Source organism: Apteryx rowi, unplaced genomic scaffold (assembly GCF_003343035.1).
Source record: "Apteryx rowi isolate R43461 unplaced genomic scaffold, aptRow1 scaffold_173, whole genome shotgun sequence".
In the NCBI taxonomy this organism is placed as follows: domain Eukaryota; kingdom Metazoa; phylum Chordata; class Aves; order Apterygiformes; family Apterygidae; genus Apteryx; species Apteryx rowi.
In genome coordinates, this window is record NW_020448008.1 from 783,847 (window position 1) to 799,622 (window position 15,776).

The 15,776-nt window shown below is 45.0% G+C and overlaps 1 protein-coding gene across 11 annotated transcripts in view; it reads right to left on the minus strand.

The window, feature by feature from the left end:
• Positions 1-3,125: 3,125 nt before the first annotated feature.
• The window catches only part of PLEKHD1 (pleckstrin homology and coiled-coil domain containing D1), a 31,565-nt gene continuing 18,914 nt past the window's right edge, over positions 3,126-15,776 (minus strand). For 6 of the 11 annotated variants that reach the window (XM_026060973.1, XM_026060979.1, XM_026060972.1 and 3 more), the window contains 8 exons: positions 14,905-14,957; positions 12,801-12,895; positions 11,740-11,833; positions 10,658-10,836; positions 9,768-9,900; positions 8,391-8,535; positions 6,235-6,384; positions 3,126-5,620 (listed from right to left, as the gene is read on the minus strand). In XM_026060973.1, coding sequence (XP_025916758.1) covers positions 5,460-5,620; positions 6,235-6,384; positions 8,391-8,535; positions 9,768-9,900; positions 10,658-10,836; positions 11,740-11,833; positions 12,801-12,895; positions 14,905-14,957 — 1,010 coding nt within the window. In that variant the 3' untranslated portion in view covers positions 3,126-5,459. Of the gene's footprint in view, positions 6,128-6,159; positions 8,009-8,390; positions 8,536-9,767; positions 9,901-10,657; positions 10,837-11,739; positions 11,834-12,800; positions 12,896-14,904; positions 14,958-15,776 lie in introns of those variants that run through there. The other 5 variants (XM_026060976.1, XM_026060975.1, XM_026060974.1 and 2 more) reach the window with 5 other exon arrangements.

A 15,776-nucleotide genomic window follows, 5' to 3' on the forward strand; every position in this document is an offset into this window, starting at 1 on the left:
ATCAAGAAAGGAAAGGAGAAATGAAAGCATCAGCTTTTCCCGAGAGAGTTACMGTCTCTTCTCTCAGGTAACCTTTGCAATAAGCCTGTTCCTGTATCTTGCTACAAGAGCCACAGCATTCCCGCCTTCTTGCCATGTGGTTTTAATTGCCCTCACTGCCACACATGCTGCTGAGATCAGTGCATCTAGCTAACAGTGCAACCTACCTCAGTCACGCAGTGCCCTCAAGTACTCGTGAACCTTGTCGAAGACAGAGCTTTGCTGTACATGTTCCAGCACAACCTGATGTCTCTGCTGCCACGTTAATGCTGTCCTTGGCCTGCTCATGACTGCATGCTTTCAGCAGTGACTTTAACACAAGCCTCCCAGCTGCACTTACATGAAGGTTTACAGAGCCAAATACCCTTTTTTGCACTGGGCCTAATCCCTTTGCAGTGAGGCAATTTTCTCAAATCCACCATAAATAGTTTGTTTTCAAGCCCCCTTGTTAAAGTGGAGATGTTAAAACTATTTATTCCTGTTTTGCAGAGCTTAAAACAAAACAAAGAAGAGAACCTGTTTTCCTCATGCCAGAAGAGCAGGGGCTGGCATCTCCTGGAGGTAGCAGCTGATGTACGGAGAAAACAGGAGCTTTCTCCTGACCCACAGGATTAATAGCGTAGAAACAGCAGCAACAGATCTAGAAAAGGGCCTGCTCCTCTGCTCTTGGGTGTTTTCCATGGAGAGATTTGAGGCAGGGATGCAGTTAGGAAGAACTCAAGGCAAGCAGAGTTTACTTATTTTAGGCATTTCAAACTTCGCACTTTTTGTAATACAGCAGAACACACTCGATACTGATGTGCTATTTATTGCAACACCTCTGACCTAGCAAAAGGTACCTTTGCTACTCCCACAAAATGGCCTTCATATTTTTTCTCCCTCTGAAGTGCCAGAAATGCCATTACCGAAAAAGAAATGTCAGTTCCAGCGCTACTGCTAAGTCTCGTAGTTCCTACCGAAGGCAAAAAGAGCAGACAGGATTCATAGACTTGACTGAACCCTCAGCTGGGCCTTCCCCCGTTTTGTCTTTGGAGTTAAGCCTAAAGTCAGAAGTAAATGAGTTACTTAATGCAGAAGAGATGTTACCTCAGTGGGCAGAAAGACACCGCAGGCTGTTCAACAAACATCTAGCCAGGAAAGCCTTGAACCACAAACGGTTGGTAGTTGGCAGAATACTGCATGGAAATATCCCATGTGGTTGCCAAACTTACAGTCTTGCCTGGCCCAGCTCTTGGTGCCTGTCACACCTCCAGGCTTGACCCAGCATCACTGCTCTCGAGTGACTGATTACAGCCGATTCCTCTAGCTCAGTCATTTCTCCTGTTCATAGCCACACTTGTGGACACTAGATGGATAACAAGTCTTGTGTGGACTAGGTGCAACATTGCAGAATTATCTTTGTGTCAAGAATATCAGCTAGAAGGTGCTAAAAATAATAGCATCATTAGCTGTCACACTGGCAGAAAAGGGCATGTAAGCTGTAGTACCTGCCTGAAGCTAAGCCTTGGACAAAACTTTCAGAGCGCAGCCATCTTCCTGAGAACAAACTTCTCCCTGCTGAAAACAACATGAGCCATTGTCTGTCCCTCCAGTAACCACAGGAAGCAACTGCATGAAAAAGCATTTAAAACAGACTGTTTCTGTGAAAAACTATCATCTTATCTAACACTGAAGATTGACACACTAACTTCCTAAGCTGAAAGCCTGATCGCCTACCATCTTGAGCTAAAAAAAGCTGTGCTCTGGAGCTGAAAGTTGCTACCAGCCTGTGTTGTGTCATGCACAGCAACACATAACGCACACCAGCAATTTATCCTTTATTACTGACTTCTGACCCTGAGGGCAGTTTCCATTTCTTCACTTTCTCTGCTTTAGAAGCAGCAGCTGGGATGGTGCTGCTTGCTTTTCTCTGTCATTTACTTCCATGCAATAGCAAAGCCTTGGGGGAGTCAGCACCAGAGCTGCCAAACCCCATCCATGGAGCAGGAACCACTCTTCTACACCATGGAGAGAAACAGTCCAGAGACTTTACACATCTTATGCTGAGACCAAAATTAACCCTTGAAATAAACCTTAGGGGGAGCCACTGTTCACACTGTGGAAAAGCCAGCAAGAAACAGAAGAGAATCAGTGGGCTCCACATTTGGCAGCATTTGCAAATGAAACGTTTTAAGGCATCTCTGAAGAGGACAACTGGGAAAGTCTCCAGAGAGCCGAAAAGCTCCTAGCTGACAGCCAGAAAGTGCAGATAATGGAAGAAGGGCCACAGGCTTTTCAGAGCCCATCTAGCTCTTCTGCAGTTTCTAAGGAAAAATCTCTTAGAAGTGTAAACAATCCCATATCATCTGCTATCCTTGGACATAAGGGAACAATTTAGGCAATTCTCCTCAAGACAGGGAGTTCTCATTCCCTCCCAAGTATTCCCAGTAGAAGAAAACGATCTGGCCCAGAATTACAAATGGAGCACATTTGAGCAGAYGTGGGTTGCTCATTCAGCCGTCTTCCTGTTACTGTATGGTATTAAAAACACACAAATCAATGTAACATCGAAATCAATACTTCCCTGTCTTTTTGAACAGAATAAGGAGAGCGCCACACAATGAAGATGCTACAGTGCATAGGCCCAGCTCTGTGCTGATTCTGCCGGGGAGCTGACGGGGTCTGGGCCAGTAGATCCCTTTGCAGGACCCATATCTGCAGTAAGGAAGGACTGGTGGCTGGCACACTGCCACATACAGCTTAGGGCATGGCTTGGGGATAGCTCACTGGCTCCAGGTAAGCAAAGGACAGATGATTTCTTTACATTTGATACATCCTGTCTTTACCATTACAGACATTTTAAAGGTGGAAATAGACTTGGTGTAGTAAATAAAGTGAGTGGAAGTGGGCGGCAAGGGTGAAAGCATTTTACATACAGTCCTTTCAGAGGTGATGTTCAGCATGTAACACAACCACCACCCAGTGAAGCCGAACAAGTGTACACGCAGTAAATGAGTTTGTCACAACAATTTCTCTTGACTCCTGCAGGGGCAATTCAATATCAGTTCAGGAACAGTGTATCAAAAACACAGGAATTCACTCTAGTGTTAGTGTAACTTTTATTTATTTATTGCTATTAATATGCACAGTAAAGGAAGAGCCGATATGGCTGTCTCCTGAGTACAATACCTCTATAAATCTGATATTGTGACATTTGATGGTAACAGATCAAAGGTGCTGCATACACAAGTCACAAGGCGATTTTCTTAACTGCCTGAATTACAGATGTGTTCCCTGGCTGTCCCTTCCAGCATTACATAATAAAGATCTTGTAACTGGAAAATAACCAGAATGTTGATAGAAAGGTGTAAAGGGGAAAACAGGCTCTGGATGGTTTTCTAATAGCTATTTAGCCCTGTAGGAGCAAGAATTTGCTTGTGGCATTCTAGCAGGCAAACATGAGTGAAAAACACAGAAGAATCAGGAGTGTTAAGGACAGATGCAAATTTCCCTTTTCCTACTGCATCCTTTGTCATTACAAAATGTCAGCCTTCAACATCCTGTTGCCTGGCAGAAGGATACCGGGCAGTAACTGATTGAAGCGAACAGTAACGCACAGGCCATGCCTTCAGTGCTCTTCCTCTGGCCACATGCACCTGCCAGGGGCTCTCGGCATGCTCTTCTGGGCAGCGTACCCTCCCTGAACACTCCTCCACCTCTTCCCTGGCTGGCAACTCAGGGCTCCCTTCCCAGCCTCATCCCCAGTTCCTCCCCAGAAACAGCACTGGAGTGGTAGGAAGAGACAGGCGGCAAGAAGCCAAAGCCTGAGGCTGGACAGAGTCACAGTCTGCATGGGTGGCTAAGCAGCCACCCCAGTGTCACTTGACACAGAGGGTATATGCAACAACCAGGGGTACTAGTGAGGCATGCAGCCCACCCCCAAAGCCCCAGTAAATCTTCACTTAAGATCCTCTGAGCCCTACTTGTACCTCTGCTGCTAACTTTGTCACCTTTGTATCTTTTATACCTTTGTTTCCCGATTTATGTCTCAGGAATAACGGTGTCACTCTACTGAGCATGCTTGTCATGTGATCTATAAGCACTAAATAGTGCTGTTACTATGGCATGGATAATTAATAGACAGCTACTTGCTTAAAGAAGGTGGGAGAGGCTGTAAGGTTTGCACAATAAAATGATTCCTCTTTTGTAACATACAAGATAACCATGAGCAGGGCAAATCCTCCCCTGCAGTAACCACATGGTGAGCACTTGGAAATGGACGGAGGCCAGCCAGGAGCCCCCCTCTGAATAAGCTGCGCACAGCACCTCTCCTATTCCAGCCTGACTATGGCTTGACTTGCCAGAGGTCCAGGTTTGACCAAGATAGCCTAGGCTGCCATTAAGAGGACTGGTAGAGAGCAGTACAAAGCCTTGGATATGGGCTATTTACCACAGCACACACAGAGGTGGCTTCCCACATCTCCACAGCTGTACTGCCTCACAGCTTGCTGTGGACAATGTTTAATTCTCAAAGCAGCAGTGGGTTTCACTGCTGGGCACTCTTCACCCACCTGTCCTAAAGCTGGTTTTCCAGAGGAGATGAGGAAGCCATCAGAGCTGAATCAAAGGCTCCACCATCCTGTCTGTAGGTAACGCCTTCCCCACACAACTTTGCTCCTCCTCTGGCTGCGACACAACCAGCTGCCCTGGTGTGAGAAGCCACAGGCAGCACAACACAACCCCCCTCCAGTTTGCATCAAAGCTGCTGAGTTACCTAAAAGCTCTTCTCTACGTATGATCCTTCTTTGGGCCAAATTCACAGCATCATCAGGTTGTCTCCGTCTTGCACTGCTATCATTTGCTTGAAACGCTTTGCATCAGGAGGCTGTCCTGTGTTTGACATCATTGCCTATGCTTGGGAGGCTGGGATTGCTGCAGTCTTCAGGAAATATGCTCCTTCAAAGTGCTGATAATTGGAGCTATGCAGCATGCCATTCCTTGGAGGGGATCAGGCAAAACAGGTAAGCTGCGTATGATTGGGATGGTTACACTACCTGGACCATAGGCTAATAAAGTTTCTCAGAAGCACTTGTGTTTGGCAGACAAATTAGACAGGAAAGAAAGGAAGAGGCACTTTTTACACTAAGGTCTGTGGTTCACTTTAACACCGACTGTGGTATCTTGGCAAAACATAGCCTAACATAAGCAGCTGAAGCAAATGGGTGTGATCTGGAGTGAATGGCAGAGCAGGGCTGCCAGGCTACAGGGAGCATTCAAACTAAAGCAAAGTCACTGTCTACTGAGGGAATTGCCTACACACAAAACTTTCCCCCTATTTCCTCACCAAATGGCAAATCTCCTTTCTGACCCTAGTGCCAATTGACTTAACGTTTGCAGAGCTGAATGGCAAGTTGAGATCAGAAGCTCCCTCCCAACAGTTGTCACTTGTCATCCCCTGAGGCAGAATCTTTTTGTGACCTCATGATTTGATAGAGAGTTTCCCGGAAGTGCTGGTCCCGGCTCAGTCTTTTGGCTGCTTCCTTCAGCTCCTGAATGCTATCAGCTTCTGCCTGGGAAAAGATGAAGGACTGGGACTGCTTCACTGAAACGAGAGCAGCACAGAAAGGTCAATGCTCTGAAGAAAGGACACATACTCCAAATCAATACAAAGTTTTAGAGCACCTGAGCCATGCAGTCATCACAAGGGCTTGGCAAGGGACAAGCTAACTGTTGCTCTCAAACAGCTTCACATCATTCTTTTCAGAGGAGGAGAAGGCTGACAGCATGGAAACACATCTTTCCTCTTTACAGTTCTGAGGTAAGGTTTCTTGTAGAACCTGATCTAACCTTGAAGTCTGCCTGCTTTGAGCATTGCATTGGACTACATAATGTCCAGATGATCCTTCCAACCAAAATCAGTCTATGATTCTATGATTAAGCAGTAAGATGAAATCAACTTTTAGCATGTTTATGCTGGGGCCCAATGGCATCACAGCAGTTAATGCATACCTTTCTGCATACGTGAAGAGAGAGCAACTAGTATGCACTCAGTGCCTGCTCTCTGGACAGAGAAGCAACAAGCTTTTCTTTCTGTAGCTCTGTGGTACTGCTAAGGAATAAAAATGTAAACCATTTTCAGACCTTACTGCTCTTTCAGCCCCATCTGCACATCTCTGCTCCTGCTGGATATAAAGGAAGAAGCTGCCCAACACCTACAGTCATTCCATGAAGCACTAGCTCTCCGGCGGTGGAGGCGGCAGCTCTTTATGCGTCGAGTGGCGGCCTTATGGATGTACACGGAGTTCTTCATGATCACGGGCATCTTGGCCTCCAGCTCAGCATTGCGGATGCACTCTTCAAAGAACCCTGAGGAGAGGACAACACTGAGTGGTAACAGGAGAGACGCTTCAAGCAATGAACCGGTCACCAGAGGTTGCGCTTGCTGATAGGCTGAGCCAGGAAATGACATTTGATACTTCCCTACAACTTCTTCACAAACAGCAACCCACAAAGCTCCAGAATATCACCAAGATGATCAAGTTCATAATCATAGAAGCCTCCAGTTCCCAACACATGGACGCATACTCAAATTATGCGAAGAATGGCAGTCACCCATTCCCCCTCAGCCATTCCCATAACTGATTCAATAGACAAAGCCAAGTTACTCTCCTCTGATATTAGAATAAGCCTTCTCTTCAGCTCTCTAAAAAACAAGTACTCTGAAGCCTTCTTATTGTTGCTCTCTTTCAAGGAACTCTGAAGTCAATCAAGTCTAGACCTATGGCAAGGTTAGCTGCACTGGCATGGGCGAGAGCATCCAGGCCATACATGGCCAGGGATTTCTTCATACCCATAGCACATACACAAATAACATGCCCCATTCAAAGCCCCATGTCCAAACTCTGATAATGATATTCTGCCTCAACCTGCCACACAAGCTCCTTTTTCTGTCCCTGGCCCACTTCCCTCCTATGGTCTAACCAACATCTGCCTTTCCGGTTTTGCTTTCCTCCTAGATCCCTTCTTGCACCTGGTCCCTTGCTGTTTAAACGGCTCACATAGGACTGCACCTCAGCTCTGCTGTGAAAGCACAGGATAGAGCTGCAGCAATCACTTGGAAGGGCTGAGCTGTGTGGAAGATGCTATCTGTGCTGGGGCTGATGTTAAACATCTCTCACTTTCTCCAATGTTCTGCTCATCAGCACATTTTTAATCTTTACAAGAAAACATCCCCTAAAATCTATGACCAGAAACAAGTGTCGGGAGATATTCAGTGCCAGAAGTTACCTGCTCTACTTCTGTGTGGGTAGCTCAGCTCTGGCAGAGCACTGAGCTCAATGAGTCCATTTTAACTCTGTTTCCTTAGCCTGGCTCTGAGCTGGTGTGATGAAGTTCAGAATTATGCCCTTGGCTGCAGTTTAAGAATCTGATGTAGAAACTACTGAATAATGATTATTTTATGCATGTGTGTGTCTGTGCATGAGTAAATATATATATGTATATGTGTGTGTGTGTGTGTGTGTGTGTGTATATCAATTAGTGCTTCAGAATCCCACAGGACATTAGTTTTTCTATAATGGCCAAAGACATCCACCTTTCACTGAAATGAAGCCCTAACCATATAGATACAGCATCTCTCTAACAGCTTCCACCTACACTGTACTTGAAGATAGCAAAAGAGCAAAATTTCATCTAAAGCTGCAAATATCAGTTTCAAAACCTGACTCAAGCCAGATTCTAGAGTAATGCCCCATCTTAAAAAAAAAAGAAAGAAAGAAGAAAAAAAGGCAGAATGTCAGCAATAAGCCATGTGAAACCTTGGGTTCAGATCTCACCTGCAGACTGCAGTTCTCTCACCATGGCAATGCTAGGCCAATGCAGTGATTCAGCTCTGAGTCAGAGTCCAAGCTTCACCTGCTCAGTCACCTACCAACATGTTGCTACAGCAACCACAGTGCTCCTTTAACCACTGATGTTTCAGTAATGAAGGCTGAGAAAAAAAAGATTGTCTTGAGGAGAATCAAAGGATTCTCACAACTCAGATCTATTCAGTCTTCACAGCTCTGCCACAGTTTTCCTGTTTGAACTTTTGGAAACCATTTACTCACCTGTGCCTCTAGTTTTGTTTTCCATCAAACAGGCAAGGCTGGAATAATAATGACCTTTCTCAAAGGAGTGCAAAACACCAAGTGTCTATATGGCGCATTTGGACTCCTCAAAGGGAAGGTGTGGTAGAGGTACAAAGTGTTGGGGAGCGCACTAGGTGCAGCCTTGCTAGTTTAGAAACTCCTTTTTGTATCTGGGAAGATGAGTAGAAATGGTTCCTCTCACAGGACTCGTTCATCAATAGAGAAGATGGATGACTGACTTACTTCTCAAGTTACTGACATCTGCTTTCATTTTCTCCTCTTTCTCCTGGTTGCGATCCAGAGAATTTAAGCCTTGCTCCAAGCTCTGCAGTGCCTCCTCAGCTTCCCTCAGTCTCTTCTCCAGATCCATGCGCACTTTCACCTCAGCCTGAGGAAGAGAAAGAAAATAAGTATTCCTGAAAAACAACTTGCGTAACATAAGCGTCTTGCTGATTCACAAAGTCTTTAAGGGACCTAACAAAGTAGATAAGATGGAAAGACAATAATAAAGAAAAACAACAGAAACAACATATGAAAACACGAAAGTTGTTCCTCACGTTTTCAGACAGAATCTAAACTTGATTGACTTGTTTTAGTAATTCTCCTTTACTCCAACTTCCAGTTTCATTACTGCCCCTCATTGTATGAACCATGTGGAATCAGAGATGGTATTTCAACACATGAATTTGTACTTATGCAAGTATTTGAAGCTGAGCAAGAATAGGAAGACCTCTTTCTTGCTGAAGCAGATGAGATAAAAGGCAGTGAATTTCCACATAGGGTTGCACAGTACTTAGAATCAGATAGTTTAGGAAACAGTATACAATAGCAATTAGATATAAACAGTAATATGAGTGGTAGCTTACCCTTTATGAGTAACTAGTATAGCTTAGGTTACCTTAACTTTAGTTAGGCCAACTGGAAGGTTACAGCATAAGAAAATCTTGGAGGTGCAGCAAAAAAAATGAGTTGCAGTTGTTTGGACCAAAAAAAAAAAAAAAATACATTGAGCATCAAACCGCCAATAATAAGCATAACTTTACCTTGTTTGGATTAAAATAAAATAGCATGACTATGTCAAATTACCTTTGCATAGATTAAGGTATTTTCCATTATTGGGATAATGAAAGAAAGGGCTGGCACCCTGCCTATGTTCTTCTGCTTTTGAATCCAAGGTTACACAGAAGTTCTCATCTACAGATACCCAAACTGAGATGTTCAGATTGAGTCACTGAACATAAGTAAGATAGAGAAGATTTCTGCCCCGTTCTGTAATTTCCATATTAATGTTTCTCTGAAATAATCTGTATTCTTGATTGCATCTACCTCTTCTCTTTCACTTTTTTTCCCCATCTTGAGATGATGCTTTCACAGTAACAAATGGAAAGAATCTTACTGAACAAGTTAATCAGCCATTAGAATGAGAAAATAAATAGTGCAACATAGGTGTGACATGGTAACCTCATGTGTTACCATGATATGAACTGTAGCAGAAGATCAGTGACCACAGGATGAAAAAAAATTAAAAAGTCTATCCCACTTGATAGAGGATGAACTGAAAGGGAAAGGGAGAGAAGTCAGGGCCTATAGAAAGTGATTTGTGACATATGTGGGTGATACCTTGAGGTCTCTCTCTGTCTGCTGCTTTTCTGCAGTCAGCTCTGAGAGCGAGTTCTGCAGTGCTTGTGACTGGGAAGAATAAAACTCCCGCTCCTGCTCCAGGGCTCTGGACCGCTCCTCATTCTCCTTCATCCTAGAGCACAGCAAAGGAAGATCACCATTCCCAGCCCAGCGCAACTCACAGGAAAGAAGGGGCTCAATAACTTCATGGACTGTGCTTAACTACCTGGCTGGCCTCAGCAAAGAGTGACTAAAGGGACAGTTTCCTCAGTGTCATCTGTGTTTCACATCAGTTATGCAGGCATTGCTGGAGAAAGAGCCAGGTGGACAGTTCTAGAAAGGGATATTCTCAACCCCCAGAACAGGTCCATGAGCACCAAACACTTCCTGTGGACAAGTCCAGGAGCACCAGATGGTTTCCTGTGCCTCAGCCCTGATGTGAAAGGAGCAGGCCCAAGTGCCAGCAGGTTCAGCTGCCTTGCCTCACTCTGCCCACCTTCTATGAAGTGTTCGTAACCTGAACTACTGACATGGGAATCAGATAGGCCTCCAGACTTGTTCTGTGTTGGCAGCCAAAAAAACAAGATGGCCATGTCATTTGTCACAACAGAGCCAGACCAGGGTAACATCGGCCTCTTCCCTTTATCACACCCATGAATGAAAACTATAAAGGATCTCATCTGTGCTGGTCTCAGGTAAATGGGTGAAAAGTTTTGAAGTGATCCTAGTTCTAAGACTGGAAATATCTAGCCCTGCCCCTTCTGATTACTTTTCATCTGCAAGAGAGGGAGGGACAACTTCTTTTCCCACAACCCCTTTCCCACTGTATGGCATCCTGTTTCATGCCCCTGTCCCTGGCACCACTCTAAGAGCCCCTGCCCTCACTTCACCTCTTCTCTGCCAGGAGTTTCTCCTCCAGAAGTTGCTGCATCTTCTCTTCAATCTGTTGCAGGCTGCAATGCAGCCCCCAGCTGGGGCTTTGCGCTTTGCTGGGGCTGGTTGGAGGTGGGAGCTGGCTCTCATTCTCTTCCAGCATCTCCAGTGTTCGCTGCTTTTCTACCGAGAGTTCCTTAAGAAGGACAAATAAAGACTGTGAGTACCAGCCAGGTCTAAAATTTCTGCTCCTGTTCCTGCCTAGTTCCTCCCTGCAGAGTCCTTCCATCCTTAAATCCATATTCCTCACTCAGGTTAAAAACAACAATAACTAAATCTAGTTTTCCCTCCCTACCTGCCTCTCTGGGAGCAAACTTCTACCATAGCTTTTGCTTATGCAGGTGAGTGGGCATTAGTTTGGAGGCTCTTTTGATGTGATGTGCTAGTAAGGACACAGCTCAGAAAATGCAGGCTTGTGCTTCCCTAGTACATCACTTATGCAAGCAGCTTCCCTGCCTTTCCACTTCTTCCCTTCAGGTCTTTCCTCATCTTTGTCTTATGTATGGACTAGAGGAATCCCCTCTGTGGTGCTTCTGACTACAGGGCAATAGGACATGTACTGTTTTCCTGTGAAATGCTCAGTACATTGTGTAACTAGAGCATGCATGTCCCTTCCAAAACTTTCCAGTTCTTTTTTCATACCCATAACTGTGGGCAAGGAGATTTCAGAGGAACATCAGCAATAAATTTTTGGACCAACCTGCAGGATTTGATAAGAACATTAAGGATGAGATTGAGGCTTCAGCAGTCCAGCTGCATGGAAAGCTGCAGCTTATGGTTATTACCCCACATCATATCCTCTGGCACTGCTGAGAAGACTTTAGTTCTGCTGAACTCCTTGACACCTCTAGCCCTTTTCTGAAGGGTATTTTGCCCTTCATATCTGCTACTGAATGAATCCATTAATCAGCACAGAATTTAACTCTGACACTAGCAGATTTGAGATTCATTCCATATGACAGCATTGCTTTCAGCCCTGCTCACTTCTCAAGGATTCTTCCCAAAATGCTGTCACCAGAGGAGAGAAGGGGTCACTCACCTCCAGGGTTTTCTGTAAAGACTGTGACAGGCTTCGCAACGCTTTCTTTTCTTCCTCCACTCCTTTAAGGGAGTGGGCTGTGAGCTCTAGCTCCCTAAAGAAGCAAAAATGGTGATAGCTATTGGAGGGGAACAGTAGCCCCACAAACTGCACTCAGACTGCACAGGCTGTGGATTTTGAACGCAGGACCTGCTAGCAGTGGTTTGTACAGACAGCCCACAAGAGTCAGAAATCTGAGGCAGGAGCGTGCCAGAAAACATTATGCCTTGAACACACTACAGGTGTCCAGGAACTTAACTGTGCTTCCTGACCATTAAATCAAAACCAACTGTTAGTGTGTTTCTCTAGCAAGAGCAGGTCCAAGGTTACAACTGGAAGAGCTCAGACAGGGTAGTTTTCTGTAAGCAGGTATATTTCTACCAGAACAAAAGCAGTTTGCAAACCCCACCAGTTTTTCTGAGATGTCACTTAGGGGAAAAAAAGGAAAAAGAAAAGGGCAATAGCAAAACATGCCCTTTCAACATTTAGGGCAAAACATTTGGATCTTTCCCCTTCTATATATATTTGTTGTTTGTATTTTGGATAGTAAAACTCTTAAAAAGAGAAAATGATTCTCAGTGAGGCAACTTTCACATCCACCCAGTGTCATTCAGCTGATTCCCAAGCAATTGCAGAAAACCATATTCAGATGTCTGGAGCCCACCTGGCTGGTCAGAGGAGTAAGGAAGCTGCCCCCCTGAAATACCCTTCTTTAACACCTGTCTGTTGTCATGCTACCTTGACTATTCTGGGGTTTGCTCATGTCCCAGTCCCCTTGAAAAAGAGATTGCTGGAGTCTTAAACACAAAATGGAACTAAGCTGTATTTTATTGGCCACACAACTGATCTCAAATGCAAATAAACAGGTCTCGGCCACTTCTGTTTTGGCCAGTATTGCATTTATCCCCTTCCTGCATACACAAAACATGCATGTTTTACCCACTTTTTTGGTTCACAACCACACCACCATTCAGTGTGGGAGTTCCTGTCCTTTTCCTGTCCTGCCCAGTTTCCTCCCTTACCGTCTGATTTGTTCCTGTTCCAGCCGCAGCTCCCGTACCACCTCTTCAAACTGGTGCTTTTCTGCTTCCAGTACCTGGTTTAGACGCTCAAGTTCCTGGAGGCAAGGAGGAGAGGAACATACCCTGCTGATACGTTCAAATTTGGAGTGGCTTCCCTTTTGATAACGCCCGTGACTTTTAATTCGCACTATGTAGAACACCATGTCTGATTTCTCCACACTTTTCTCCAGGGGCAATTAGAAGGATTGAAGGCTGGCTGAGGATTTTCAGACATTGAATAGTCCCAGCCAGACTATCAGGCATCTGGGAATTCCAGACATGATCCTTGCACAGATCAGCTGTGCAGCACATGTACAAAATGCCCAAAGCCTTCTGGGAAAGTTGGACTCAAAGTGCACATATCATCTCAGGCATCCACATGTGCAGACACAGAAAGCCTGGACAGATGTGACAGCCCCAACACTGCTGCTCCTGAAGGGCAGCAGCTTTACTAGTCAGCCTCACTTCTCATCCCACTCAGATGGGAAAACACAAACTGCACAATTAGATTTGCACAGTTTCACCAGCCAACATGCCCTATCACTGTCTTTGTGCTATTACTACCAACTAGCTTGATGCGGTAAAAGGGTCTTTTCTCCTAGTCTAGGAGCAGCAGTTGTACCCAGACCAAACAGGGGCATTTTGCCAGGCTTCCCTTGTCTGCAGAAGGGGAGTTGAGGACAAAGCACAGCAAGGGCCCCGCTCCCAGCCAGATCCCCTGCAGACATGCAGCCTTAGCCTCTACGCAGAACTCCTGCTGCAGGCCCAGGCAGGTCCCAAAACAGCACTAACACCAGATAAATTCATGATAAGAGTGCTGCTCCATGGAGCAGGTGCACAGTTTAAACAAAGTGCTTTCCCAATACACTGCTCTGAAGTCCTTCAGGCCCATGGCAGGTCAGACCATCACATTTCAGTGAGGTATATGCTTTTTCCTTCATTGATAACAAACCCCTGAAAGCTAGCCTGGTCCCATCCACTCTTTGCGGGCAAAGAAGATACTGCCAGCAAGCTTTGTAAGAGCAGAGATTTGTCCCAGGGTCTTTGGACAAGAACACTTTCCTCTCTGTGTTTGTGGGTTGTGCATCAGCCTACATCACCAGAAAGGGATGTCTCACTGTAAAGAGAGAAGTAGGTTAGCCCTAAAGAAGTGGCCAGGCCATCTCTGGACTTTAGCTCTGCAGAAAAGCAAACAGGAAAAACATAAGCCTGACAAGCCTAGATAAGCATTGCCATCTTTTGCCAAATGGGTGACAGTCACTATGGATTAACTGGAGAAGAGAGTATGTGGCAGTCTGCAAGACTAATGTGATGTTCTACATCTGTGCAGTTTTTCCTACTGTGTAACAGGACATCCCACCTGCAAAGTTATGTTGCAATAATATTATGAGGCTGATATAAAAACTGGTAAAGATTTGGTTCCAATATATGTGAGAATGAGATAGATTTACAATATTAAGCAAATATAATATAGCTCAGGAAACAATAATAAGCTTGATAAAATAGGTATGATAGCCACATCTAAGTGGGCACTCCCTAGGGGCTTTCCCTAGGTCAATGTTTATTATAAGAACCAACCACATTGCTTTGTTGCTCCTTGTTTGTCACGATGGGATTTCTACACTAGATCATCATCAGTTCTGGGTTTGTTTGTTTCTTGGTCTGTTTTTTGTTTTGTTTTACTGTTTAGGCAGTCAACTTTGTGGCCACAATCTTTTTGAATCTACCAAATAAAAAGCATTAAATTCACCCCAATGAATGTGAACTTAATCCAGTCTACTTCCCTTGGCCTCCTGGAGACGTAATCAGTTAAAGGGTGCAAATAGCATGCTTCAATGAAAGTGCCTGGAAAAGTGAGCAGGGATAAACCTCCAGGACCCATCCCATGGCATGGCTCTTAATTCTCTCTTCATCCATGGGGAACCCAGAGAGTGGCTGAAGACTCTCCCTTTGTTCCCCAAGCTCCTCCCGCCCCGAATCCCAGAGTGTCCTCAAACCAACGGCTCCTAACTCCCAGGCCCACCACTTGGAGGTTGAAGGGAATTGGCTTATGAGGAATAGTCACCTCTTTTTGCTCCCTCTGCAGACACAGCTCTTCTGTTTCTTCCATCAGCTTATCTGCAAACACACACACACACACACACAAAGGCAAAATGCAAAGAAAAGCAATTTATATCCTGGGAATGTTTATGAGCATGAAGCACTGACTGTTTGGAGCTTGAACACACAGCATTCTCTATTGCTCTGTGTGTATCTGTCTGGGAGGTTACAAACGCTAAAATGACACTAATGGGATATTCTGTAATCTCTCTCCTGTGAAATAACTTAATAAAGTAAACAATTCTGTGTACTCTGTCTAAGGTTTCCTCGCAAGGTTTTTAAATTGCATTAACAAACTAACCTTCACCATCTTCCAGCTGAGTTAGGAAAACATCCTTATCCCTGCTTCACACGTAAGGAAACAAAGGCACAGAAAGGTTAAGTGGGTGCACAAGATTGCACACTGCTTAGTGGCCCGTCAGGAGTTCTCATGCAGTTCATTGCCCCATCCTTCCCTCCCAGCACGTCACACATCACGCTCTCCTCCAGCCCTTGGGATGTCACTGCCAGCTCTCCCGTGTTACATTAAAATATCCCAGACACACCCAGCCCTCACTGCCCCCTCATGATCATTCAAGAGCACTTGATTTTTTTCCACAACGTCAGTAGTTCTCTCACTACTAGGAGACTAGGTCTTCCAATTTCCCTCTAGAGTCAATGGAGGCCTCCAAAGCATGCTGCAAAAAATCTGCTGGATGTGTGGGGAGCTGTTGCCCATTTGAATAAAGATTTCACTTTACTAAAACTCACTAGATTTATTAGATCTTAACTAAATCTTGCTTTACTAAAATCAGTAAGAGAAGAGCTTTGCCTGGAAAGCCAAAGGCCAGTATGGCC